The sequence below is a fragment of the Phalacrocorax aristotelis genome, chromosome 5 (genome assembly GCF_949628215.1).
Source record: "Phalacrocorax aristotelis chromosome 5, bGulAri2.1, whole genome shotgun sequence".
Taxonomy (NCBI): Eukaryota; Metazoa; Chordata; class Aves; order Suliformes; family Phalacrocoracidae; genus Phalacrocorax; species Phalacrocorax aristotelis.
Window position 1 is genome coordinate 58,505,323 of NC_134280.1, and position 27,862 is coordinate 58,533,184.

Genomic DNA, 27,862 nt, shown 5'->3' on the forward strand with positions numbered 1-27,862 from the left:
TCACTGAAGAACAGTTCCTGTTTATTGCAGGACTGAATGAAGTATGTTCTATTAATGAATATACATCTTTGAGTTAATAGGGAAAAAAGGAGACTTTTTGCTAGGTGAAATAACTTCTAGACAAAGATAGGCTTGGGCAGCTCTTTGACACTTGTACTTTTTAAGACATTTCCAAGTCATCACTACAACAAACCATAACACAAGCACTTTTCTCTACCCATGTGCTTGGACCAGTTAGTCAACGGACAATCGTTGCCTCCTCACCAACAGAGATTAATAAGCATCACCTTCTATAAAAACCATCTCAGACCTGACATTTGGAAAAGTGTTGTGATCCCAGCAGATGCACAATGCACTTAGCTCACTAAGGCCCCTGTTCTTTTTCTTCCTTCCCCTTGAAGGAAGTCTGAAAGATTCAAGGCCATCCATGATGAAGTGAATGTGTTTCTGCAGCCATGCTTACCTCACAGCTCCATCCAGGCCTGCCCCACATCCGTCCTCATAGTGCCCTGCAGGGGAATGAGAAGCAGCAGGTCTAATAAGCCTAGGGAACTGAGATGCTCTCAGTTTCCAAGAGAGGCAGGTTTGGCATCTCACACAAACGCAGCACACCTGGTAGCAGGTACCAAGTTCAAGACTGCACCCCTCCAAACCTGTCCAAGGCTCCAGCCACCAGCACCACCTCCTCAGAGCATGGGGCAGGCCGAGTTCACAATCTCAGCATCTCCCCCAGTGAGCCCACAGGATGACACCATCAGCTGTCAGTAGTGCAGAATCACTGCCAGCTCAGGAAGACTCATGTGGTTCCCCGCAGATTGATCCTAACACTTTTTATTTTGCTTTGCTGAAAAAAATGCCTCCACCACAGACCAGGGTGTTTGTGGGGAGAGAAGCAAAGACAGTTGAAGGAAGCAGAGACCTCCAAATAATGATCAAACTCCTCCTCTTCTGTGTTTTCCTTGAAGGTATAAAACATCCAATGATGACCTCATACAGTTTGACAGAGTGAACCCCACCAACTTCAGAATAGTCCTAACTTGAACGACTCTTCCCAGGCTGAGAAAATTACCTCCTGTATTTGTCAGATTCAAAACAGAAATTTGTCAAAGCAGAAGTTAGGCATTGCTAACATGCAGGTCAGAAGAATAAGCAAGTCTGACTATGGCTAACAAAAGAGTGGGCAGCTCCCTAAAACACAGGAAGAATAGTGCACCTGAAGGATCAGCTCTTTTTTTGCAGATGCTGGGCTACTAAGGAATAGCAGAAACCGTACAACGTGGGGGAAGTGGCATTCAGCCTTCTTACCTGTTCTTGTCATTTTATGTGGGGAGGAACCGCACAATCAGAGTGGCTGAGGTTAGAAAGGACCTTTGGAGGTCATCTTATCTAACCTCCCTGCTCAAGCAGGCATGTCCTGGAGAGCGCATTTTGAATGAAGCAGGAGATGAAAGTGAGTAAAACTGACTTGGCCTCCCTGCTTCTCACACAACTGACACAGAGCTTTCAGGACACAGGCAGCAGAAAAGTTACAAAAGCATAACCACAAATGAGTTGCACTCACATTTGTTTACTACTCCACTCAAATCTAAAAAATAGATTTAATACACAGTAAGGCAGGCAGAACCAGTTTCAAGGTGAGGTAAGTAGATCAATATCTAACGAACCAAGATTATACAGGGCTCCACTACATCAGTATGTACTCCAAATCATTCAAAAAGTGAATAAATGGAGAGGAAAGGAACCATACCTCTGGGCCAGTACAACCCCCTCCACCCAATAATTCCTCCTCTGGGACTATCTGCCAAGTTAGATCTTATCCTGGGCAAAGATGGGGTAGAAGAAGTAGTAAACATGCAATACAGGCAATAATGCTTGGGCACACATGTGCGCCACTGACATTGTCAAGGTCTCAGAGATGGAGAACAGTGTTATTTTCTCACTGAACTTTACATTTGAAGCATCAGAGTTGTATTTCCAACAATTCCTGCTTCTCTGTATGGATCCTCTCACATAAAAAGAAAGGTTGAGTACATGGTACACAAAGATAACTAATTGTATTTTTAACAACATAAAATTTGGAGACCTCCACCAAATTTGGTTATTGGGATCAAAAGTTTTTCTAAGTTAGGACAAAAGCAAATATAAGTGGCAGCACATATGTGGGTGAGTACTCACAGATACTTTCCAAGATCTGCATTAGTCCTTTTGCCTTCCGGTTCTCCCCATTCCCTGATTATTGAGTAGGCATCTCTTCCACTGATGGCAGTCTGACTGACTGACAACAACTGCCTGCAAGAAGGCTACACTGGTTCTGGGGGGGAGGTGAGCATTTAGTTGATCAGACACAAAACCATACAAAAAAATATCTCCTGAAATCAGACACTAAAACATCAAACATACCTGCAGTCCGGCAAAGAAAAGGTGATTAGCCAAATTATAACAAGAGACTTTTGAAAATAGCACATTAATTCTATTTCTCATGTTAGAAGACAAATTTTATTGCAATTCAGCAAATGAGCTACACCTGTAAAACTCTTTGTATATCCAATTCACATTTAATGTCCAATGGATTGAAATGTCACAGGAAAAATGAAAAAGGAGAACAGTACCTGGTTTTGTCATAATGAAAACTTCAATGCCCACCCTTAAAAAAAACAAGCCAGTCATTTCCCCATGTAGTAAAATATATACTTCATAAGGTATTGATGCTTTATCCTAGTTTAACAGCCAATCTCTAGGTATAAAAGAAGGAACTACAAAGATGTGAAGTACGTGTACAGTATCTTCAAGTATTTAAGTATCCTATACTATCTTGCACTATGGACAAAAAATCATTGAACAATATACAGAAAAAGTTAACTATGAATAGTTTCACTGCAGAAATCTTAACATATTCATTAATTCAAAATACATCAAAAATATGGATCATCTGGCTAGTAGGTCCCATTTGAACAATTTGAAAAATACTTTCCATAATGGAAAAAGTTGTGGAATACTCTTCAGTTCATGAACCTGTTTTCAGCTACAGAATGTCAGATGGTTAAGTTTATGTCAGGTAAAGGCTATTTTTTGTATAAACTTATCATTACAGTATTTCATTAAATTTAAAACAAGTCTTTATTAATTTGTATTTTCTTTTTCTATAAAGTATCATTGTATTGACTCTGACAGCATTAATCAAAGAAGCATAAGTAATTGATACATGATAGCCTGGGTTTTTTTTCCTCAGATCAGGTATCAGCCTGCAAACACATTTGGCCAATTTAGCACTATATATTTACTGCATTATGAACTACTTACTTTTTACCATTATATTTCTCTCTACAGAATTCACGCCTGCTGCTAAAAACACATTATCTTTTCCCATTAACTGTTACAAAAAAAACCCCAACCAACAACACAGGATAGCCACATTAACCTGCACCTACCAAATCTGCTCCCTTTTTTTAGAAAAGTAACGGGGGGGGAGGTTACAACTGCATTATTCTATAGCTCACTTCTGAACAAAAAATGCAGTTAAAGTTTTACAAAGGGAAATGGATTTTAAAAAGCTCTAGTTAGAGAGTAAAAGATGCCACCTACACCATTTGTTCCTATACAGTGTCATCCAATTCAGCAGACTGTAATGGAAGGAGCAAATGCTGGATCCTAATGTTGAAAGAAGTAGGCTGGTTTGTGGTGAACACTGAAGAGTGGTAGGGATTACGAATGCTACTACAGACTGAGCTATTCTTAGATACGCCAGCCAAATCTCTTCCCAAAACCCTGGCACAGGCTACCACAGAGCTACATTTAATATCTCAGTCTTCCTTAGTGGCCTTTGGATCCAAGAAAGCCAACATTTTTCCTGCTGCATTTCAGAACCTTGTACTGCTCCTCCATGGAGCAAACCCTTCCAGACGCAGAAGTCCTTACCAAAAAGTGCTTTGAATCCTAATCAGATTAAGCATAGTCCCTCCTGTGAGAGAAGCAGAAGGGGTCTATCACAAAGTGCTCTTTTCTGTGAAAATAAAGTAACTGAGGAGCTGTGAAGGTGACCTCTGCATCTGGACAGCTAGCACAGCAGGGTGCTGTCTCTGATGGACAGCTTCATCCTCATGTGGTAGCCAAAGAACCCACCACTTGGGAACCAGCAAACCCCAGCCTGTGTCCATCCCAGGTGTTGCTGTCATAGTGAGGCCAAAAAGATCCATGCCGAAGCAAGCCATTAAAACAATGGTATCATGCCATACTTGGTGAACTTGTGTAAAGGAGAAAAAAAAAAAAGACATCTTAATTCAGAGTTAATTACCTCAGGCAAGATAAAGTTAATCCATACTTACTACTATGAAAGATATGGTTTTAACAGGAACAACTAATCTGTTACGGTCAAAATAATTAATCCAACCCTCCTTTCTTATGTAGACATATTCCCTGTGAAATACACAGGCCTAGTAAAGTCTTCTTAAATATAGCTGAAAGCACTGTAAAATTATTTTTTTTGCTATTATTAATACATAAATAAGCAATTTGGGGCAAGAGTATAAAGATTATCCCATTATCCCAACATATTAAGTTGAATACATTAAATTCTGAGAATAAAAGTACATGTGTTTTATTTTTGCCCTTCTAAAGATGGAAAAAACCCAACAAAACCAAACCTGCACCCATGAAATACTTCTGTGAAATACTCCTGTAAGCTTCAGACTGTGATGGAATTCACACGCACCCAGCATGAGGAGTGGCTTGGACATTGCCCTTGCATGTTCCCAATGCTACTGTGAAATCAAAAAAGAACCTTGCTCTGATAAGTAGTGACAAAGGAACTTCTCAGTTTAATAATGAAATAAATAGGACAAAAGTAAAAATAGTCAAAAATTTAATACACGTGCTATACTTATAAATTATGGAAATAAAACTATCACAAGATGTGACTAAGCTGTAGATAAAGAAAAGGTGCTACAACATCATATGAACTGAAAAACTTGGACTCTGCTTCTCAAAAGAGAGACAATACTGAGATAAGTTTATACAGTGGAGACCTCTTAAATACATAGCCCTGAATTTCTGTACAATAATTTGCAATGCTGATAAATCAGTCTGTTTTTAAGTGACATATTCATTTCAAAGAGATTTTTGTCAGTGGATTCAAATGAACAGAGATGCTTTTAGGTATTTTCCAAGTTCCAGATCTGTTTATGTTTTATTGTAAACGTGGACTAAAGCTTTCTCTCCCAAAAACAAAAGCATCTCAAATGAAGCAGACTGACAACAGAACCCGAGACATATTAATTCAAAAAGAGGAGGAAAAACCTTACTACTCACTGCCTTTCAAAAAAAATTAAGAAATTGTTATATTTGTTAGTAAGGTATACCATTATTATTTTGTGTCATAAACATCTTTATTTAGTCATCTGGCATTTAAGGAACTCACGTCCCTCTTTATTAGCAGTTAAGATAATTACCAAATATCAAAAGGCTGGTTCAAGTGGAAACATTTTTGTGTTATGAACGATTGTTCCAGGTTTTTAATTTAAGTGGGCTGCACTGTAAATTCTGAATTGCAACATAATATAGCCAGTTATATCATAGAAGTTTTTTTTTAAAAGACAAACTTACAAAACACAACGATAGGTTAAATAAATAAAAAAAATCAGTTAAAAAACACGCTTAATTTTTTCTGTGCAATTACGTACCAATATGAAAAATATTACTTTGACCTTTGCACATTTCACGGTTCAGTCTCCTGGATTTCACTAAAAATAATACTGACAACAAAAATAAAGGAAAAAATTATTTGTTGACAAATCAGTGCTTTGGAGCTATTTAAAAAAAAAGCACACATCAGATTTGTAGTTCCCTTGCAGCAGAACATGACCCGATACGTAAAAATCAAACATTGGTAATAATGTTAATATATAAAATATTAGTTTAAAAACTATAGAATGACCTTCTCAGCAGAAATGGAGTGTATATATTGGGGTCTATGACATACAGCATATCTGAAGGCAAGTTCACAGAATGCTGAAAGGCTCACTGCACATTTTCTATGGCAAGGAAATACTGCAGCTTTAAAATAAGCTGCACAATACTCATCTCTATCTCTTTCACATGAAAGTGTGTAAAAAGCAAATCAGCAAATAAACTCTAAAATAGATTTATACCAAAATCCTCTTTTTTACATTGAGTTTACAGCTTCTATCCATTTGCCTGTACTATTTTTGGAGGTTCCTTCAAGAAAAGTCGAAGTTGCATTTTAGGGCCATGAACAAGTTCACAATACAATGTACTGGCAGACAGAACTTTTGCATACTAATGAGATTCGCTCCTTGTTGCTTTTTTTTTTTTTAAAAAAAGAAGAGTTTTTCTTGTGGGACAAGAAGTCAAATATCGATTCCTTTGACAAGAGAAGCCTCCAGAGTAATGTTGAACTCCTGCAGGGTCTGCAGCACTCGAATCAAAGAATTCACAAGAGTATGATCCTTAATCAGTGCTATGTCTTCATACATCTGTGCTGTGATAGGGCAGTCTGCAAGCAGGGCGATCCAGTGATGCAAAAGGTGGTCTCTGACAAAGTAGCAATTTGCAATTTGGAAATAAAAATAAAACCAAGTTAATTTCTCATTTTCACTGGCATGATTTTTATTCTTTGTCTTCTGAACAGACCTACCACCTTCTCCCCATATTTTTATAAGGTGGGTAAGGAGGAGTAACTGTCTGTGGAACTTGTGTAAGTAGGAGGCATCCATGAAACACCCGTTTCTAGGCTTTCCACTGCTCACATCAAAATACACGGTTCCCAGGAGGCCTGGAAGTCCCAAGCAGGCCCAAGGTCACTAGCCTGCTCCATTGCCTCTGTGTCAAGATGCTTCTAGATGGTCCCAGCTTCCCTTCCACCCATCTCCTACAATGAGTGGATGGAGGGTGAGGAATTCACCCAGCCATTAACCGGAGAGCCCTCACTAATGGATGGTTTTCTATCTTCTGACCTTGCTAGCTGTACATGAGAGAGAGCGAGGCTATGCACACCAATCTACTACCTTTCTCTCTTGATTCACCTGCTCAGCTCTCTAGGATACTCAGTTTTTTATTTCAGACTTCCCACACTTCACATGCTTAAGAACTTAGCAGGGCATGGTTTACGTGATCCTTTAGTTACATCAAAGAACTGTATAAATAATAGTCAAACTGTACAACCCAGCAGTTGTGTGGCTTTATCTTACTAATACGCAACTTCTGTTTCATTTTATTAAAATATCAATAACAACAACAATAATAATGATGTTTCCTTATACCTGGCTCCAAGACACACCAGCATCTGAAACTTGCCATCCTTCCCAATGTTTCTAGGGGTGTTGTTGATAGCAGTGATAAAGCGACAGAAATTCCTGGCCCTTGTCTGCCAGTTCTCTTCTGGGACCACGTCGTTCTGCTCAAGGGTCTCATAGTATGTTTGTGCTTTTTCTTAAAAGAATGGTGGGAGATAAATAAGTTTCATCAGTGCATATAGCAGTCCTAAAAATATCTGAAATGTCATTCTGTGCTTGGGATAAGATAATTAGGCACTATGACCTCCAAATTTAGATGATTAAATTTAATACCACCTCAGTACAATGGTTTCCCCATAAGCATGCTTACAAATCCATAAGGCTATCTGATGCCCATATCAGACTGTTGGCAACCCTGCACGAGTGTCTGCATCATGGAGGAGACAGTTAAAGTTGAAAGGCCTAGATTCAAAGCTCATCCACGGATTTCCTGAATGACTGTGTTTAGGCACTGTTTTTTTCTGTTTGATTCAGTCCTGTGTTCCCCATGTGTAAAACTGGGATTCCACTTCCTTCTCTGTGAACAGTGCTATAGAGACTCTAGTACCTACTGAATTTTGGGATGCTACAGTAAAATGATTATATAAGGAGATGCCACCAAGATGCCTCCAAGAAGTATGCTCTTCACACCAGCTGAGACACAGTGACAATGAAAAGACACACAGATTTATATATTTCAAAGACACAAGCAGGATCTGGTATGTCTTCCTCCCACTTACCTAAAAAGTCCCAAATAAAGACATTTTTGAAGAGTCTTGGTGATTTAAATCCATGCTGAAACACTTGCTCAAGAGCTGAAACAAGTCCACTTTCTCCACACAGCAACAGCGTCAGACTGCCTCTCTGCCAAGCACACAAAGAAAGCACACACATGTATTATGTAGTTTGGAAGCCTGGGACACAAAAGTGTCTTGTGCATGTATTACTGAAACCAGTTTTTAAATAAACAGATGCCCAAAGTTACCGTCTACTGTCAAACAGTCACTCCAGATGGGATGGCCCAGTTCTCACAAGTCCTGAGCATTCCAAAATTTGTTGACCTTTCTAAGTATGAGGCTGAAGAAAGCAGTCTCACAGCCTCATCGTCACAAAAAGGCCAAGATAAAGACCATAAGCACATTTTACCTGTAATAACCACTGTACAGAAAATTAAGAAAATATTCCTCTTTTACTATGTAATAAAGATCACAGGTCCGTTGTAGCAGGTGGCTCAGACTGTTCACTTATCCTGTGGCAGACACTGCCGAGAACAAGGCACCATGGACCCCGGTGACTCACAGAAGCAGGATTCCACATCAGCCTGCACCCTCCACCATCACAATCAGAAACAGATATGAAGCCTTAACGACTGAGGACACCCATGAGCAGGTCTGCAAAGTCGCCCACAAGGGGAAACTGTACCAGTAACATACAATGGACATCGTAAAAAGAAACGACAAGTGATCGTGGTGGGTGACTCTCTGTTGAAGGGTACTGAGGCACCCATCTGCCGACCTGATGGACTCACGAGAGGTATGCTGCCTTCCAGGAGCCAAGGTCCAAGACAGTGCTGAGAGGGTGCCACAACTCATCAGGAAAACAGACTACTATCCACTGTTACTATTTCATGTAGGTAAAACGACGCTGAGAGCCATAACCTGGGTAAAATCAAGGAAGACTTTCGAGTCCTGGGGGAGCAAGTGAAAAGCATTGGCGCCCAGGTGATCTTCTCTTCCATTTGACAGTTCGAGGGAAGGGAGCAGCCAGAAACAGGCGCATAATGTACATCAACTCCTGGCTACATAGCTGGTGTCACCGTGAGGGGTTTGGCTTTTATGACAATGGGGTGTTCTTTAATGATGACAACATGCTAGGGAGGGATGGAATCCATCTGTCTAAAAGGGGTAAGGGAATCTTCAGCAGTAGGCTGGCTAATTTGGTGAGGCGGGCTTTAAACTGAAGGACTTGGGGGGTGGGATCTGTTCCAAAAACGCTCACACCAGCACGTCCAACGGGGGAGTAAGTCAGGCCAAGCAGTGTGGTGATAAAGGTTCCTTAGCTGTCTCCCAAGAGGCGAAACAGAAGAGTAATCACCTCAAGTGTATGTATACAAACGCATGCTGTTTAGGAAACAAACAGAAGGAACTGGAGCTCCGTGCCCACTCAGAAGGGTATGACACCATAGGAGTAACTGAAACATGGTGAGACAACTCAAATGACTGGGGGATTGCAATGGGCGGTTACAGGCTCTTTCGTAAGGACAGGCAGGGTAGAAGAGGTGGGGGAGCTGCACTCTACATTAAGGAAAACCTTGAATGCAATTTTTAAACCTCAGAAAACCACCAAATTCTTCTTTATAACTTCATGGTAAACTCTATCTTGCAAAACCAGTGCATGACCACTTCAGATTATTGTGTAAATGTGCTCAACCAGAATTATACTGTATGTGAATTTGCCATGCTATACTGAACTTAGAAAAGATAGGTGCGGAAGGAATGGGAGGACCTACTTGTAAAAAAATTAATGAGTTTCACGAGATATCCATACAGGAGCCAGCACTGCTCGGTGCCACTCCTGCTCACAAGGGCTAGATTTTGATGCTTTGACAGAGGCATGCTTCTTAAGTTTATTTCAGGAAATAACTACTATGTAATTTAAGATGATTACATATATAATGTATAAGTCTACCAGAGTGTTTGAGAGCACTGCTTCACTTGAGGCGGACTGGGGGGCATTGAGGTGGTGGGCAGTTGGGTGTGGGTCTTTTGTTACTTTTATTTGTTTAAAGTGGCCCATGGGTTTTCAAGTTTTAAGTAGCAAAGATAATGCAAGACAAGCATAAAAAACCTACCCAGTACCCAATGTAAATGTAACATGTCAGTTAATCCAGAACTAAACAGGAAGCAACACTCTTGACAGTGGTAATGGTAGAATCCTCAGCAGAATTTGACTATTAACACAACTTCCAATAACAGAATGTTAACATTTAAATTAACGGAATGCTCCAGTTAGCAGCAACACTGAGGTACTTGAGGATGTACTATTCTAACAGTGTAGTCTCAGTATCTCATTTTTGCACCACTTAAGGCATTTTCACACAGATGGCTGCTCATTCAGTTTAGTTATTTCTGTTACATATTCTTAATAAGAGTTTTAAGAAAGGTTTGCCTCTACACAGACAACTCCTCCTCACCTCCTTCTCTGGCTTGTGGAAATGCTTGACAATACCATTGACAGCTTCACCAATAGCTTCTTGTATCTGACCAGTATTTAACTCTGCAAAATAGAAAAATATATCCAGTGGCTCTATAACAGCTTTAGAAATGGTACCTGTGCATAAGGTACAAAAAAAAAAAAACAAAAACGGAGGGAGAAAAAAAAGGGGAAAAAAAAAAAGAGAAGCATGAACCAGTATAACCTATATGTTACTGAAAAGGTACTGGACTGTAGGTAACAGAAATCCAATTCTACTTTTATTTACTGTGGAGGAGGTAGAAATGGAGATAATTTGGTTTTATATCAAAGTTAGCACTGTTGTATTTCAACACAACAACAGGTGGAAAGGCTTTTTATGTATTTTGTGCTTTTCCAGACCAGGGCCCAAACCTAAGAAAAGGAGATGTGCTTTAATTAGGACCACCAAATCTGGGCATCCTGGAAATACTTCCTGTGATAGTTTCACTGTAAATCCAAGCATGCTTGGGAGCAAAGTAACCACCTGATTTATGAGGAATAAGACAACCCAGAACAGTGATCTCAATAGAAAACTGAAGTCCATGAATAGAAACCACTAGCAAGCTTCTTCATCCATGAAGGATATATAGAGACAGGACAGCTAATTTCTACCTTCCTCTATAGCATTCCTTCCATAGATGAACGACAAGAATACAGAAAACACGACTAGGGCAGCTAAGCACTGGGCGAGGAGTCCAGACACATCTTCCTTCCATCTTTGGAGACTTTCAAAACTTGAGTAGATAGAACAGGTTGTTTAGGATTGCTCAGAAGTTAGCTGGACTTTCAGCAGGGGTTGGGCTAAGTGAGTTTCACAGGTCCTCTCCAAGCTACAGTTCTAAAATACAAGAAAACCTACAGTTCTGTTTGCAAGCACCTTTCCTCAGGTGATGATGCAGAAACAGTACAAGATGAGTCATCCGTGACCACTCACTTGGCTTATTGTTTGGTGATATAGTGACAAATCTTCTGATCATGCTTGGTGACTGCTGCAAAGGAGGAGTTCGGCACTGCCGCTCATCAACCTCAGTGTGGGAAGTCAGCAACTCTCCCACCAGGATCCTCTCTAAGCTGCCATCATCCATTCCCTTTCCAAGCCACCTTCCACAGGGAAACCTAAGAAGATAAAAAGGACATATTTGGATCAAGTGCTTCAACCCAGATTCAATTCTATGCCAAAGACCTTCAACTGCAGTTGCACAAAACCCAAATTCTGCTAGTATAGTTATTAGAAGTACTTCCCTCGTTTAGCAACAAATAAACAAAGTCTTGGTTTTGGCTTTCACCAGCAGAGGGAGCAAAAGTAAAACAGCTTTTCGGTTCCAGGTTTGTGCTAAATGTCACACTAGATGATCTGCAAAACAGAGTGGCGAATTTTGTTTTGGGTCCTACAGGTAGCACATAATTTGAGGGCTGCAGAGGAAAAGAGGCAGAATGGGCAGACCCACTCCACACTATAGATGGGTGGTGAAATACATCTATGCTTTCATTGAACATATTACACAGCAGGCCAGCCACCAAAAAACCCCAAACATACAAATGCCAAAACACAAACACATCTATCAAAATTGGGATATTAAATCAGACACTAGAAAGCACACGTGCTCATTTGCTCATTATCACTTTCTATGAACCAATGTTGATGTCAGTTTAATCAGCTTAATCAGAAAACTGAACAGCACCCCAAAATATAATCTTGCCTCTTCGTTTAATTACAAACTGGCATGGAGACTTACCCACCAATTTGTCATCAGCACGAGCCTGACAGTTTCTCTAAACAAAGGACAGAGCAGCAAACTATGCTATACCTAACTCAAATTTAACTCTTACCGTAAATCTTGTTCCTTTACTTTCACTATAAAAACACAGGCTCTAACTCATAAGCCCTTGTGTTCCAGCTTGTGTCCAGAGATCTCTCTATAACACCTAGAGCATTCAGCCTTAATACAAAATACCACCCATATTTGGTAAGCAGCAAGCTCTAACTTGCTATTTCTTCCTTGAGCTGAAGGCACATTATTTTTAAGATGTGTAACAGTCAACTCATCTTCTCCACCAATGTTTGGAGGCTAGACATGAGCATCTGCAAACTGAAAATTCTGTTTAATTTGTTAAGAATCATGACTTGTTTAATGCCAGAAGCCAAATGACCTTTCTATGCCTTCAGGTATTGGCAGCTGTAGACACTGAGTTCTAGGAGGTAAGACATTTCTAATCAAACAAGCCCTACTGTGCCAGCTCCCCACAAAAATTCTACTTACCCAAATGAAATGTCAGGATGATACTTACTTGTAAGTATGCCCTGTTATTTCATTTCTGACCATAACATATTCCACTAGCCACTTGGCATACAGCCCTGAATTATCATGTCCTATTTGCACTGTGGTCAATTTTCCCAGGTTCTGGCACTGCAAATTAAACAAATAAGTTTGTCAGAGTAAACTCTAACAAAAAAAGCGCAGCATGTTAGAGGAATGAACTGTTAGAGAGCTTGCTCAGACAGGGAATCAGAAATGTGGTTCTCCTTTTCTGACTGCATGATTGATTCTAGGCTTTTTAGGGGTAGGTTGCTTTATTTTGTTTTGTTTGCTCTGTTTTGTTAAATACTATTTTGACAAGCACAGAGAACATCAGTTGAACCAGGTTTTTCAATTAATTTTTCCCCAATGTGTGCACACAAAAAATCAGAGCAGAATCACTTCTTTATTTCAAACAGAAGAGGATATGACACCTCCCACCATTACAGCACAAAGTCGTAATATAAAGACAGTCTTGTCCATCCTTGCACTAAGGATTTGTCATTTTGCTCTGCATGTTATTAAATATAGATTAAATTTGCTATGTACAGGCACAGGAAGTATTTGCAACTAACCACATAGACTAAAGGTACGAAATGTATGGCAAGATGGTACAGCAAGGGAAGAAATTAAAACTGAACAACCATAACATCCAAAGCATTTTTTGTATCAAGCAATACAAACCTCAAAAGTCATTTCTAATATATTCCTGGGAATCTGCAGGACTCCTGTTTCACCCAGTTCTCCCGAGATACAGATCCAAGGATTGGCTGTAAACATTGAGCCACCAAGTTTCTTGCTAGGAACAATCAATATATGGTATGGTATCACTGCAAACACAAGAAGAAATAAAATTATGAAAATTTATAAAATTATGAAAAAATGAAGAAGGATAATTCTATAACCTCTTTAGTGAAGAGAGGGGGGAAAGACGTCATAAAATAATACTGCAATACTATGAAATGTTAAAACAACATCAGAGCTGCTATTTAATCATGCTAACATTTGCACACTAAGCACTGATTGACAATCATGAAGTGTACACATAGCAGTCATTAAGAAGCAGAACTGATAGCAAAATACTGTCAAATGAAAAAAGAAATATGGATGGGACAGTGCCTTCATGTGGCTATAATAATTTTTCATTTACCAGCCTCAAAACATGTCATGAAGATAGTTACTTGTCCCCAACTTCGAGTTGAGGAAGTGAAGACAAAATATTAATGTATCCAGACCTACGTTGCAGCTCAGTATGCAACTCAATGCTCAACTCCTAAATGCCTGCTGTTGTGTGCATTACGCACACTATACAACTGACACCAATTCCTTTTCAATGACTAACCGAAGCCTTTGTTTGCAGGGCTTGCTTGCAGCAGCATTCACTACTGTGGCTGAACAAATTCAGTGAAAACACACTATAATGCCGCAAGTTTCTCTGTACCATGTTGTTCTCACTTATGCTAACTGTAAGACTTCTTGATTTTAAAGAGAACAAACAACTTTTTTCCCCCTCTAACTGGCACCACACACAAGCTCAAACACTTTCTGGTCCCCTGGTTTACCACTAATTCAACGTAGTATCACCTGAGTTACTGCCCCTTCTCTGACTGAGGCAGCATGTGCTCCTGAGGAAATGCATGTGCTCTTCAACTGCCTAGCATATCATGCACAGCCCCCTATTAACCAAACTTTTATAACAAAAATCCAATTATCTGAGTGGTCATTGTGTTTCTTGGCAATCTGCCCTTCTTTTATAGTACATAAATGGATTATAGTTAGGGCTTTTCAGCTGAGGGTTTTAATACATTTCTCCCTTGATGTATCCTCAGCTGTCAGTGCCTTCAAGAAAGCATTTGGTGGTTGGATTTTCTTAAAAGCTTGATGCTCATAGCATTTAAGAATGAATTAAAATGTTTCCCTTTTTATTTTCTGTGCTGATAGTCTTAAAGTAAGTGACAATTTAATTGCATCCAGCAGACCAGATTTTAGCACTGTCTAGACCTTGCCCACAATACAACCAAAAACTATTTTGCTTAAACATCTGCTTACTTTGTCTTTCATACACACAAATATGGATCATTACATACCACCAAGAGTAGCTCCTACCATGGGGTCAGAGGGGTCCTCTCACACAAACCCACCCCGTCTTTTATAAGCCTTGCTAAAGCCTTGCCTTATTCTGCCTTACTAGTGAGGTCCTGTGGCAGAAGGCACAGAAGCACATGAGAACTCTGTAACACGTTTAAGCATTAGCAACAGGTTAAAAGTTTCTCTAGGGCATCTTTTTTTTTTATTTAAAAAAAAAAGGGGGGGGGGATAGAGGAGGTACTTCAATGTGTTGCAGAGTTCTGGTGCAGCCCTCAATGGGCACTTCATTGCTATCCCAAACTCAGGCATGCGGCAAAGTAGGCCTAGCGTGTGTTAAGTTAATGTTCTTACCTTGATAATGAACAATCCATGCTGTTCTTGTTTAGCATGATGCAAACAAGCCAACCACAAAATATTCTGGTAAGAACTCTCCCCCAACTAAAAGGATTAAAGCTGCCCAATTTTATCACATTTGAAACAAAAGCCTTTAGTGATGCAGACACTACTGCCCACCAGACAGGATCACAGCAATAGCGATACAGCATACACAGATGGATACCAGGAGGAAAGCAGAACAATTACATTAAGGTATATTGCTCAGAGCTGTTTAGAATTTTGCGTAAGGACTCAACCAAATCTGGAAATCAGAGTTCCAGGGAAGGCAAATACTTACAGATTGTTGTGAAAACATTGGTAAAGCAAAAGTAATCAACAGCATTGAATGACAGGAGATGATATAAGAATTGTTCTTTCTCATCATCACAGCGAAGGAATGCGTAACGCTTGTAGAGTTTTCTGACAAAGCAAAACAAATAATCTGTCATAGTAACAAGATGCTTTCAGTGAAATGTTTGCTATTATACATATTTATTAGGTAAACGATGAAGAATATGGAAGCAATTACAAATGACAAGTGATACCGGTAGAGCCAACAGTATTTAATGTGCCAAGATACGTCAACACTCTGTGATTCTGAAGTCGCCCAAGTGCATCAAGTCTAAAATTTCACACTATTTTTCACTCCTGAAAATGCAAGGTTTGGGGTGGTCTAAGGGTCTTCTCCCACCCAAAAACACACCAAAAGATGCAAAAAGGACTTTTGTACTTCCTTGGAAAAAAATCTCTGACTTCTTTTGTCCATGTGATTTTAAACATATTTTTGCTGCTGTTTCCCTCTGTTCTAGAGGACCAGAATCTGTCTGATAGATGAACAGTGCATTGGCCTGTGTTAAGAGAGTTGGTTGGTCTTTTTTGTTTTGTCTTGGGTTGGTTTTGGTTTTGTTTGTTTTGGGTTTTTGGGGGAGTGGGGTGTTGGCGGTGCTATGTGGAAAGTCTTCTCTCAGCACTTGTTCTGCAGGAGACAAGCACTGCTAAATTTAATCTGATCTGGATTGTTGACTTCACTAGAAAGGCCTAACCTTAATTTAGAGATACAGGTAGATTTATCAGCTGTCCTCACCCTGTCCTTCAGCTTTTCCTTACTGTTGGAAGGCCACATCAGGAAGTCCAACATAATTCAATAAAAAGCAAATCTCAAATAATTTAGCAGTTATGGTTTGGAGGGATTGAAGAAGGGAAGACATTTCTTAGAGGGTGGTGGGGATAGAAGGAGAGGAAAAGAAGAGTAGACAGCATAGCTTAAGCTGTCTCCAGAAAGAAGTCTTCAATTAAAGCTAATTACAATTACCAGGGCCCATACAAGAGAACCTTTGATTTCTACACAATAAACAGTATATCCAACCTTATCAGCAATGCATTTCTTTTCTGCACAGGTTACACTAAACAAACCTCAAGTTGTTACTCCTGAAACAAATCGTATTACATATGGCCTGTTTTCCAATTTGTGCAGCTATTTACAAAATAATTATTTATGTTTACAAAGATAATATAATGCACGTGTGCTCTGGACATCACCAACTAAATAGGTCCTTGTGCTTAGCATTTCTCCTTTTGCACTTCAAGATGCATACTTTTAGGAAGCACTAGCACAGAGTATTTTTAACAGAGTTTAAGCCAGCAGTATTTGCAACTCTATCCAGGTTCAAGTCTTCATTCTTCACTTACATCCCCCTCCCCCCCATACTTTATATACTTCTCCCATTTTCTTTGCATAGTTCAATTACTCTTTAAATAGCATTTTGGGTCTCAATGGTTGGGTCTTTTAATAATTTTTTTTATGACTTCATATACAGGAATTGAAAGTCACATTTTAAAATGTTTAGGAGAAGTAACAGAAACAAAAAAATGGATCATAATAGCAGATATTTGACTATTACAAAAGCAACTCGCCTTGTGTTCTTAAGCAGGCTAGAAATGCAAAACCTTTACTGTGTAGGTGAGGACAAACAAAGCTGAGACACAATCAGTTTGATCTAGAGATGTGGACAATTGTGCTCTGAAAGGTTTAAATGGAAGATTTTGAAAGATTACCAGACCTCATCTTGAGCTTATTGCCCCAAAATGAGATGCAAGAACTGATCATCACAGCCTTCCTAGTCACCTTCAAGGTACTGCATGTACACCATTCATCTGCTCTCTTAAACCTCACCAGAAGTTGATTTTATTTACATTATTTTACATGGCACTGAAAAGAGTTATAAGAAATCTCAGATTTGGAGACAGAAGTGAGAAGCTAAGGAACAGTCACTTGGAGTCACTCTAACGAGAGCCACAGAAACACATCTGTATGTATGCCTTTACACTCTTCGTATCATGACAGAACTGCATACAAGGGCGTAAGCTGCACTTTGTCATGCATTACGAAAACACACAAACAATCCAAGGAAAACAAAATATCCTACAGTAACCGGGGGCCAAGATAAAAAACTTGACTCAGCTAACTAGTGGCATTTGGACTTATGCCACGTTTCATTTAACCCCTAGTAATTTTTGAAAATTTCACCACAGAGTGGCAGATAGTCTATGCTGACAGACTGATTCTCTATCTAAAGAACACCAGTATTGAATCATAGTGCCCAAATAGCTCAATACACAGGTACAGAGACACACTTGGAAGGCTAGTTTGTTCTACCCTTTTTGCACACTGCAAAGCAGATGGAAGAATAGGCACTTCCAGGTTTTTGAAGTCAAACAACTAAACAGGCTTAATTTTAAAAAGCTTTGCACAAGATAAACCATCTTACTTTGTGAGTTCATAATCTGAAAGCAGCTGTTTTAGATGCCTAGAAAGCAACTTCTTTTCCATAGAGAGACGAACCCAAGCTCTGGCCTTGCCAACATCTGTTTTGATCTCACTAATGTTCTGGATATGCCTGAAAAGAGAAAACAAAACAAAACAAAAAACCAGTGCCCAGTATTTTCAAAGTGTGACAGTTCTTTTGAACCAAGCTAGGCTGAAGAAGGAGTTTTGCCAAGAATGCAAAATATCAGGTAAACTACCGGAAAAAGAGGCATGACCACCTTAATATTCAGCAGTATCTGAATTCCTTGTGTATCTAGCTGAAAAAGAATAGGAGCCTGAAAAGGAAATATCTGCAATGCAGTGCCCTATTTACAAAATTCTAAACAAGGCCTATTGCGTTACATGATTTAAGAATCATTCTGGACCTTATCACTGCAATATTTATGGCTGAGTGCTTCGGAAAATTAAATAGTATCTTTGCCTGCTCAGTAGTAGCTTTTCTTGCACACAAGGCACAAATTATGTATTTTGAATGGACAAGCATGCCCCTCTAAAATCTCCAATTCACTCCTCCCCACTGAAAAAATTAGACAATGGTACGGAAAAAGGAGGAAAGAAAAACCCTTTCAAAACTAATTCAGAAGTTCTGCATATTGTTTTTAATGCCCTGAAAAAAGGGCACTGAGCGGAAGTTATAGTTTTATTCACACTACAGTACTCAACATTAGATAAACCCATTCTTTAGATCAAACAAGTTCTTTAAACCACTTTCGTCACTGAGAAGCAAGAATGAGCTCAGAGCTATGTACCAACTTGGCAATGACTGGGAAAATATATATGCTACACACATATCTCTGAGGAAATAAAACAATACAGAATACTTCAAAAAAGATGAAAACCCTGTCAGGGTATTTCTATAAGCTAGCAGCTGTGACAATATAAATCTGCTCAGTACAAAAATTTTTTGTAAAGGTGAATGAAAAGGTTGCACTATATACTTTAAAACAGTTCAGCAGGTTTCTTCCCCACGTCCCCCTCCTGATGTAACAGACTTTTCTGTACAGTACACATTATACACAGACACAAGTATGCAAATCTCATGGGTTTTCTCTGTTGGTTTTAATAGTTTAAACTCACCTCATATCCTGGATGAGAGAGATTCTAAGAGGTGACATGGCTGGACTGGTATCAGATTTTCTCCTTTCTGAATCAAGAAGTATTCCTAGATTTGGAAGAACAGAATTTCTTGTTAGTAGAAATCCATCTGAAAATTTAAAAATCAATATAAAAAGAAGGTGAATTAACACCAACTTGCACTCTTGTGTTATTGGTGACTCACTGCTTTGTGAAGATAGTGTGGTATATTTCCAATTCAAATGACACGAAAATCTAATATGCTACACAGATGGTTAGGCAGATCAGCACACACTGAGCATTAACACATGAATTCTTAGTACTCAGAGCTTAAGATTCTGCTGAAATCAGTATGACATCAAATGGCTGAAGACATACACTAATCAAGTATTATTTTCTACATACTACCCTATTTTCTTTCTACATAATAAAACTGACTGGCACTGTTGACACCAGAAAACAGTGTTCAACGTGTTTTACTCAGTACACCACACATCATATGCTTAACTAATCTACCACTTTGAACCCTCCTGTAACACCACTACTTTTTAAAATAGCACATTTGGGGTTTTTTAAAGCAATATTATTACTCTTATCTTTCAAACTCCACTCTAAAATCAAGTCGTATATTAAATACAGTCCCTGCCCTCAATCCCTAGTTAGAAAGCATAAAACCGATTTTAACTTCAGCCTGATACAGAAAAACACTATGGACCAAGTGACATTCAGGAGACCCTAATACTTTCCAAATCTTTGGTTCTGATTGCTTACAAAGCTTTGTGCATGTTAGTAATGCTCAGGTCTTTGACTACAGCAACTTTAAATATATATAATTAAAAAAGGCACTCCTGCCTTCCCCAAACCCATTGTTCACTCCAAAGTTATACCCTATGCCCCCATCTGACACAAGAAGTAGTGTTTAAAAATTACATCAATAACCTTAGAAACAGATAATTAGTGGATCTTATGTGCAATAATACTTTTACTGCAACACTTGATATAACAAAAATTAAATTATGTTTATTCAGTGGGTTTTTGTATTTTTTTAATGTCCTTTTCTTTTAAACAAGAAGCATACTGTTCAGTTGTTTTTCAAGAGAGAATGTAAAACTTCAGGATGTACAGCACAATTTTATATGCTTATACTTGCTTTCCACCCCCATCCGTAACAAAATATGCTTTGCCAGTCATGCAATGACTATGTGTCATATGGGGGATGGTATATCAAAGCAATCCATTTTAAAGCCTATTTCTGAAACAACAGATATTTCTGGTATCTCACTACTACAGTAGTCTGATACCAGACCCAAACAAGTGGGCTCAATCCAAACAAGTTTATTTTTCACAAAATATATGAGACAATACACCAGGTCCATATTAATTCTGTAGTGGATAGAATACTTGATTCAGTCTCATTGAATGAAGGATATTTCCAAGGAAACAATCGCTGTTTGGTGCAAATCTGCAGACAGCTCTTACTCATAGTTTATCATCATCTTCCAGCAGAAGCCGATCTTACCCGAGGTACTGAAGCTGCCTGATGTAGTTTTTCTCTGTCTGTTTTCTAGGTAGTGTAACAGATGAGACCACAAAGCAGATTTTCCCTAAAATAAAAAAAAAATATTGAAGAAATCTCTACCACCTGAATTAAAAAAAAAAGTTCCAATCATTATTGATAGTACCAGCCGTAACAAAAACTTGCTTCAAATATGTTTCTCCCTATAAATTAATTGGTAAAAACCAAAGATTACACACAAGTTGGAGGTGCTCAGGAGCTGTAAAGAGGTCGAGAAAGAAAAGCAAAAGCCAAACTATTGGGATCTAATGATTCTGGTAACAGGAAAACGTCAATTGAACTTCATTTCTCATAGTTCTTTAACATGACAAGAAAACATTTACAGGCTTGTAAAACACTAGGTGTGAGTAGAGTTGTATGTCTGAGGCTGTAACATTTACTATGTGTCTTTCCCTCCCTGCCCCTCCAGCAGTGAAATGATGGGAGAAACAGAGCCAGCCTGAGTAAAACATCTCATACCTAGACCAAGTCTTGTTCTCGTCAGGGTAATTCAGGGCTATAGGTGCATGCTTTCAGTTTTCAAAACTTCAAAAGATGCCCCCTCAATTTCATCAAGCAAAGGACTTGGATAACCACAAACACAGTAAGAAAAGACAACCCAAACCACAAGCAGGACAATGAAAGCTTATCAGCAAGAATACTCCAGCTCTACACATTTTAAAACCAACTTAAAAGCTAAAATTTAGGATGTACTATTTAGGCCAAGATAAATCCGTCAAATTCTGTTACAAGGTGCACCTTGCTCATTATGCTGCTTTTGTAAACTTCTGGTGGCTTAAAGCAGCATGTGAGGAAATCTTTTGCTGGCAAACGAAAAATATTCATAGGTTCATCCTAAAATATTCTGCATTATAAATCAAAGCCTGCAAAGCCACAGAAAGGCAGCAGTAATTGAACAGTGGTTCTCCCACACATTAATTGGAATTACTTATAGAGAAAATTAATTGGTATTACTTATCATCTTCATAAATTATTAGCTTGAAATCCCAGTAAAGATCTAGCAATTCTGCATTTCAGAAAAGCAGTTATATTATAAAGCCATGTTTTTACTTACAACTTTGTGCAGAATGAAACCATGACTGTAAAGCAACAGCTGTCAATTCAGCACTATCAACGTAATCTAAAATCATGTAAGTGGCTTTCTGGCAGTGCAGTAATCATGGTTCAATGCTGATTTTTTTTTTTTTAAACTATCTTTAAAAATCTCTAAACACTTCAATCCTATAGCTCACTACTGTTGCCATAAAGAACTAACAACCACGAGGCATTACTCCAGAAATGGCATTCCTCTAGAAGATAAGGCCTAGAGTGTCTGTAAACTCTGTATTCAGATAAATCTATTAAAAATATGCATTCAGTGGTGAAGATAAAAAAATCCACAGAAGTTCAATGCTCATGTGTGTACCTGACAGATCCAACATGGAAAGCCAATATTGCAAGTCTTACAAAAACATAAGAAGACAGCATGAAAAGTATCAATCAGGGAACAGTTACATCCAAAAAGGCATTTCTCTCAAACACACACATGCACACACAGTCTAGTGTTCAGCAACTAGCTGCCATGGCAAGGAGAACTGCAGCATAAAGCAGCAAACAAAGGATCCTGCAGCAAATAGATGTCAACAATAATGATGAATGCAAGAACTCATGCAGTATACATCTGCCCACTTCCTTTACCATCATGTTACTCTCCTTTAACTTCACCAAATAGCAATGATGATGCAAGATGTATCTATAGGGGAAAAGACGACAGCCTAAGGAAATCAGTGGGACGGAGAATGGGCAAGGGAATTACCGAGGCCTTCTGAAAGTTCAGACTACTTCAGTCATTAGACCCTATATCGGACAACTCTACTGCATTGGTCCGGGCAAAGGAAGGTGTAGATTCACTTTGCATGTGGAGGAATCTGTTGGTAGCTAATATAAGACTATCAAGGTTCATCAGCAGGGAAGAGGTAAAAGCAGGGATTGGTGGAAGGAAAGACATTCTCATTACTATGGTCAATTGAGAAAGAAGAGTCTTCCTTGGCTTATTACTGAAAAATAAAATAGAATTGATGTATAAAACAGCAGGTTTTTGCATATTTAATAAAGGCCAGAGCACAGAGAGAATTGGTGGTGGTGTTTGTTTTTTTTTAAACTGTGGATCATAATATGAGATGCACTGCACTTCCTCCATCAGGCCTCTACTATATTCCACCACTCTATTTATTCCACCATTCAGCACTGTTTGCCAACATCTGCAATCAATCCAAAGCATTAACCTTATGTAGGGTTGGCCGTCTGGTGGTCTGAAAGGCCCAAATCTGAGTTGAAGCAGAGTATGCTGATGCTCTGTCTTCTAAGACGAAAGCAGTACAGCTTCTATCCTAAGTGATATACAAGAGGGAAGGGAGAGAATCACATGATAAATCTTCACATAGAGAACTGCTATATAGTTTGAAGGAGAGCAGATTTAAATACTGCTGCTTGGGTGCTGGGAACAGAGATACTGAATTATAGTTGTCTGGATCATGTACATTTATTCTGCACATTCTTTTAAAAAAGTTATAATCCTCATTGTTCTTGCTATTCCTTTGTACAATGGAGGCAAAAAGGATAAAGGCCTTCCAAACTCCATCTAGTCCCACAAGTGACTCCAAACAGAAGAGCATGATAAACAATTATTAATTTCCTATGAAAAACACCACCTCTAAACTAGTGATCTTGTAAACATCACTTAACTACCCCTACATCATTCAAGAAGAACCAAAATAGCAAGACTTCACTTTTTAAAAGTAAATTATACTCATGAAAACCAATTCCCCATACCATATCCCATTAACAGCATCTTTAGCGTATACTGCCTTATATAGCCAACTTTAGTAAAGGAAATATTAAGAACACAGAAATAGTTTTATTTACCACCCTATTAAAAACAACACCAAAACCCAAAAACCAAACCAAACAAAAACCCCAGGTTAAACAGGAAAAGCCTTCCAAGAAGTCACCTACAAAACACATCTACATGTGCACTTGCACATACCCCAGAGCAAAAAGTGGAGAGAGAAGAGGGGGCAGTAACTGACATAAAAAAAGGCTGGCGGGGGGACACAAGTATTTTAATGCTTCTATACACACAAAAAGTATCCTCTGAAAGCAGAGAGAGGAATAGCATAACATGACTTTAGGAAAGCGTGCTCTGCAACATACAGGAATATTTGTGCCTCACCTGCTTGACTTGCAGACCATGGCTCCATATCCTTTCTAAGAGGTCACACAGACTGGCTATCAGAGTATTCTCTTCTACACCTGTGATATTCACTTCACCATGACCTAGCTCCACAGCTTCTCGACCCATTTTTTCAACCAACATCCTCTTGGTCTGAAAAAGGACAGGGCAAGAGAGTTAATTCTTCCCATACAAACTTCCAAGATCACTTACACTTTTTAAATAACCATCAGGGAAGCACACAATAGCAAAGATATGGCAGAATAACTGTGTGTATCCAGTACGTCTGAAGCTAGTGCAGGACTGCATTTCTTATATCCCTGTTTTTCAAACCATGGCAACACCAGTGTTGATCACTTCAATATGCACATAAACCTTCACAGAGTAATCCCAACAAAAGGAACAGCAGGCCCCACAGTGACAAGCTAGAGGCCTAGCAGCAAGGCCCTGCAACACAGGTCTTGGGTGTTTTTGGAGCCTGGTGAGTGCTGGACTGGGAGCAGTAAACAGGGCAGGTGGACATGCACAAGTGCTTCCAAGTACCAGGGGGATATGTCATTCCTGTGAGACCCTGCTCTGTCAAAAGGGTATTTGAGTTTAAAGTAAACTCATTTTGGAATGCATCTCAAGTTTTCCCAATAAACCACACTCTTAAATCGTGCACAATTTCATACTGGTCAACAAAGCTCTCCCCAACTCTTAAAGTATGGTCTCCCAGTCACAATATATTCATCATACAGCAACCTGGAGGGAGAAATGACTAGGGAATCACTTCTGCTCATCTCTTACACAATCCATTGTTGTTGCTATTCTGGAGTAGCCCTCAAATGAGTAATAACCCAAGGCACCTATGCCCTGTCTTAGTTGAGATGAAGAAGGCTTAGTCTCTGTTTCTCCTCCTCCTCACCTCCCCTGGTAATTTCTTTCTCTGCTAACTGCAGGCTCACTGCATTCCCCAGAGTTGCATTCCCACACTCAAAGAGTCAAGTCTATCTTCGAGGATTTTCACTGTCATATGCCTCTATTAAGTAAAGGGGATTATTTGGACAGTTTCATACATACAGAAAATGACAGGGAAATGAGAAGTAGATGCCTGTATTAAACACTGTTTTACAAGAAGTTGTATGAAATTGCTATAATTCAGATTAATATATTGTCAAATGTATAGTGGTGAAGCACGTCTACAAACTAATGCCAAATTTCTTCATTAAGTGCTTGAAAACTTACATTTCAGAACCTTGTTAACCCACTTCCTTTAGTTATGAGGAAAGCTCCTGCATTTTTACCACAACCTCCTCTTTTAGAATAATCACCCTTGTTGAAATAGTATAGTCTCATTAGTGATTACTAAAATACGCCATAATAGACACGGGTAGCAGCATAGTAAAAACCTATCAATATTCAATCTCCTTCTATCATTTTACATTCTCTACCATAAATCTGCTTGATAAAGTTTCCACTCTTTGCAGAATTTCTAAGTACATTATCTCTTAATGAATTTTTCACTACCATGCAAAAATCTTTATACGGATACCATGCAAAAATCTTTACACGGATACCATGCAAAAATCTTTACACAGATGAAGCAAAAACAGATGGCAGAAGAGCAGGGTTCAAATATACTGGCCAAGAACAGGTCTGTAAATGATGGATACGAAGTGCAAGGCAACAGATATATTCTCTGTATTACCTTATTTCGGCATTCCTTCAACAAGCCTTCTACAAACTTCCAGTTTGTTTGTGCAATTACCGATGGAGAGAGGTTAGACAGTTTGGGCTGCCGAATAGTGCTGCCCAGATTCCTGGCTTCTTGGATATACTTCTGTATCGGGGTAGAAAATTGACAAACACAGACAAAAGTGTAAGTGAGACTACTGTGCCAAGAGAAAAGGATAAACTTATCTTTATGACCCACCCCGTGCAATGAGAAGAATCAGATCCCCTTTCAGAAAAGGCCCCTTTTAATATTCAGTGCTATATTGGGCTGAGACACCTAAGGGATTATTTAATGGGAGGTCAAATCCCCATTTACTCTGCCTATGTAGTATTAGAACACACACTGCTGAATAACAAAAACACAATACAAACTGCCAAGGTTATTTAGATGCATAGAGATTCAGTTATGTCCTCTACCACTGAGATTTATCTTGTTAGTTTTTTATATAAAATGAAAGTTTGTAATAATTACACAGACCAATACTACTAAAATGGGAGACTGGTCTACATAGGGACTGGTAGAAAACTTTGCCTGGAGCTTGACAACACCTGAGATCTGTGCTATGCCCTGCAGAGTCTTACAGATCTCCTGTTTCTTACCCACCCTCTCAGCCTCTCAGGAAACAGCTGCAAAATGCTGCTAACAGCTCTCAGCTGTGAACCATCTGCCTTTTTGAGCAAAATAATTTCCTGAACTCACTCTACTTGAAAGAGTTTTTCTGCTCCTGTTACTGCCATCAAGGAGTTGCCATTGTTTTCACCTCAGAGACAAGAACAATTTGACAAATGTTTAGAAAGACAAGTGATCACAGATTGGTTGGGGCATGCCTAACTGATAAAGTTCTGTATAGGCACTGACAGAATACTCACGATTACTACATATTTCAGATTAATATGTAACTTCTCTAGCTTACACTGTAATAATGACCAACTGAAAATTCAATGAATAGTCAGATTTATCAAACATGATCCCATCTTTGCAAAGAGGGAAAACCACACCTTCGCCATCAGCCTTGCACTAAGAAGCTATGATATATATATATCTAATTATGCATCTGTATCCAGAACTATGATTACAGTCATATTATGCATTAGACATACCAGATAATGCTCTGACACAGATTTTAGAGAGGGCATGAAGGGCCAATCATGCTGGTCCCAGTCTAAACATAACTGCAACTGAAGCTCTGACATGGAAAAGTCCAGGTGCTGGCAGGACAAGTTGGTAGCAAAAAGCCAAGCAGACCAGGTAAAGTGAAAGTAATAAGCACATATGAAGTAATAAAAGCAAGCATGCAAAACAGAAAAGGAAAAGAGTGAAGATATAACACAATGCAGAACTCCCAAGTATTCAACATAACAATAAATTCATAAGTAATGAAGTTGAAAGGAAAAAAGAAAATATGGTGTTCAATCATTGGATTGGTGTAAACTCTGCCCTCCACTGGGAACAAATATTTGCAAGTTAAAAGCCACAAAATCTCAATTCCAGAGATTTTTGTTGGCTGCCCCAAAGCTTCAATTTGTCTAAAACTCACAACACTGCATTTAGAAACCACCGCCCCCAGCTCAGCCTGATGCCCAGTGTTCATCTCAGAAAGGCTCCCTCCCCATTCTTTCAGACTTAATAGGAAAGCCTCTGGTTCACCTGGGAAAGGGGGTCCATGTCCAGTCAGTATTATGTCATCAACAAGGTACAGCACAGAACCCTAAAACACCAGCACAGACTACCCTGGCAGTTGGTACCTTCAACTGAGCATGTATTTGTAATTTTTATTCCTCAGAAATTATTTGCCTCGTGTGACAGAATAACTCCTATAGGATAATCAACATGTAAAGAGTCAGTTAAAAAACAAAGCAAACAAAAACCCCCAGACACTAAAGGTAGAATTTTGCCTTTGTAATTACCTAATTGAAATCTCGGAAGTTTACACATACTAAACACCATAACTGTTAAACGCAATTATGGGGTTACAAATCAATATTCTTCACTTCTGTTATTTCTAAATAAAAAGTACTTTAGAGTTATCTAAGCATATGGAACACATCAAAGCCAGAAACTATTCAACGCTTTTTTTATTATGCAGCCATTCTTCTATTACATGGTTATAGATGACACTGTACTTCAACAAAATTTTAACAAACCAATGAGAAAATTCTGGAAATGAGTACACTGGA

At 38.9% G+C, this 27,862-nt stretch overlaps 1 protein-coding gene across 3 annotated transcripts in view; it reads right to left on the reverse strand.

Annotated features, from left to right (window-relative positions):
• Positions 1 to 4,791: 4,791 nt before the first annotated feature.
• The window catches only part of DENND5A (DENN domain containing 5A), a 74,484-nt gene continuing 51,413 nt past the window's right edge, over positions 4,792 to 27,862 (reverse strand). Inside the window, exons 11-25 of one of the 3 annotated variants that reach the window (XM_075094782.1) lie at positions 26,786 to 26,893; positions 25,659 to 25,790; positions 23,969 to 24,121; positions 23,022 to 23,126; positions 20,701 to 20,785; positions 19,185 to 19,269; positions 18,049 to 18,177; positions 15,579 to 15,700; positions 13,502 to 13,647; positions 12,810 to 12,928; positions 11,455 to 11,636; positions 10,480 to 10,562; positions 8,027 to 8,150; positions 7,275 to 7,443; positions 4,792 to 6,546 (exon numbers count right to left, since the gene is read on the reverse strand). In XM_075094782.1, coding sequence (XP_074950883.1) covers positions 6,363 to 6,546; positions 7,275 to 7,443; positions 8,027 to 8,150; positions 10,480 to 10,562; positions 11,455 to 11,636; positions 12,810 to 12,928; positions 13,502 to 13,647; positions 15,579 to 15,700; positions 18,049 to 18,177; positions 19,185 to 19,269; positions 20,701 to 20,785; positions 23,022 to 23,126; positions 23,969 to 24,121; positions 25,659 to 25,790; positions 26,786 to 26,893 — 1,926 coding nt within the window. In that variant the 3' untranslated portion in view covers positions 4,792 to 6,362. The remainder of the gene's footprint in view (positions 6,547 to 7,274; positions 7,444 to 8,026; positions 8,151 to 10,479; positions 10,563 to 11,454; positions 11,637 to 12,809; positions 12,929 to 13,501; positions 13,648 to 15,578; positions 15,701 to 18,048; positions 18,178 to 19,184; positions 19,270 to 20,700; positions 20,786 to 23,021; positions 23,127 to 23,968; positions 24,122 to 25,658; positions 25,791 to 26,785; positions 26,894 to 27,862) is intronic. The other 2 variants (XM_075094781.1, XM_075094780.1) reach the window with 2 other exon arrangements.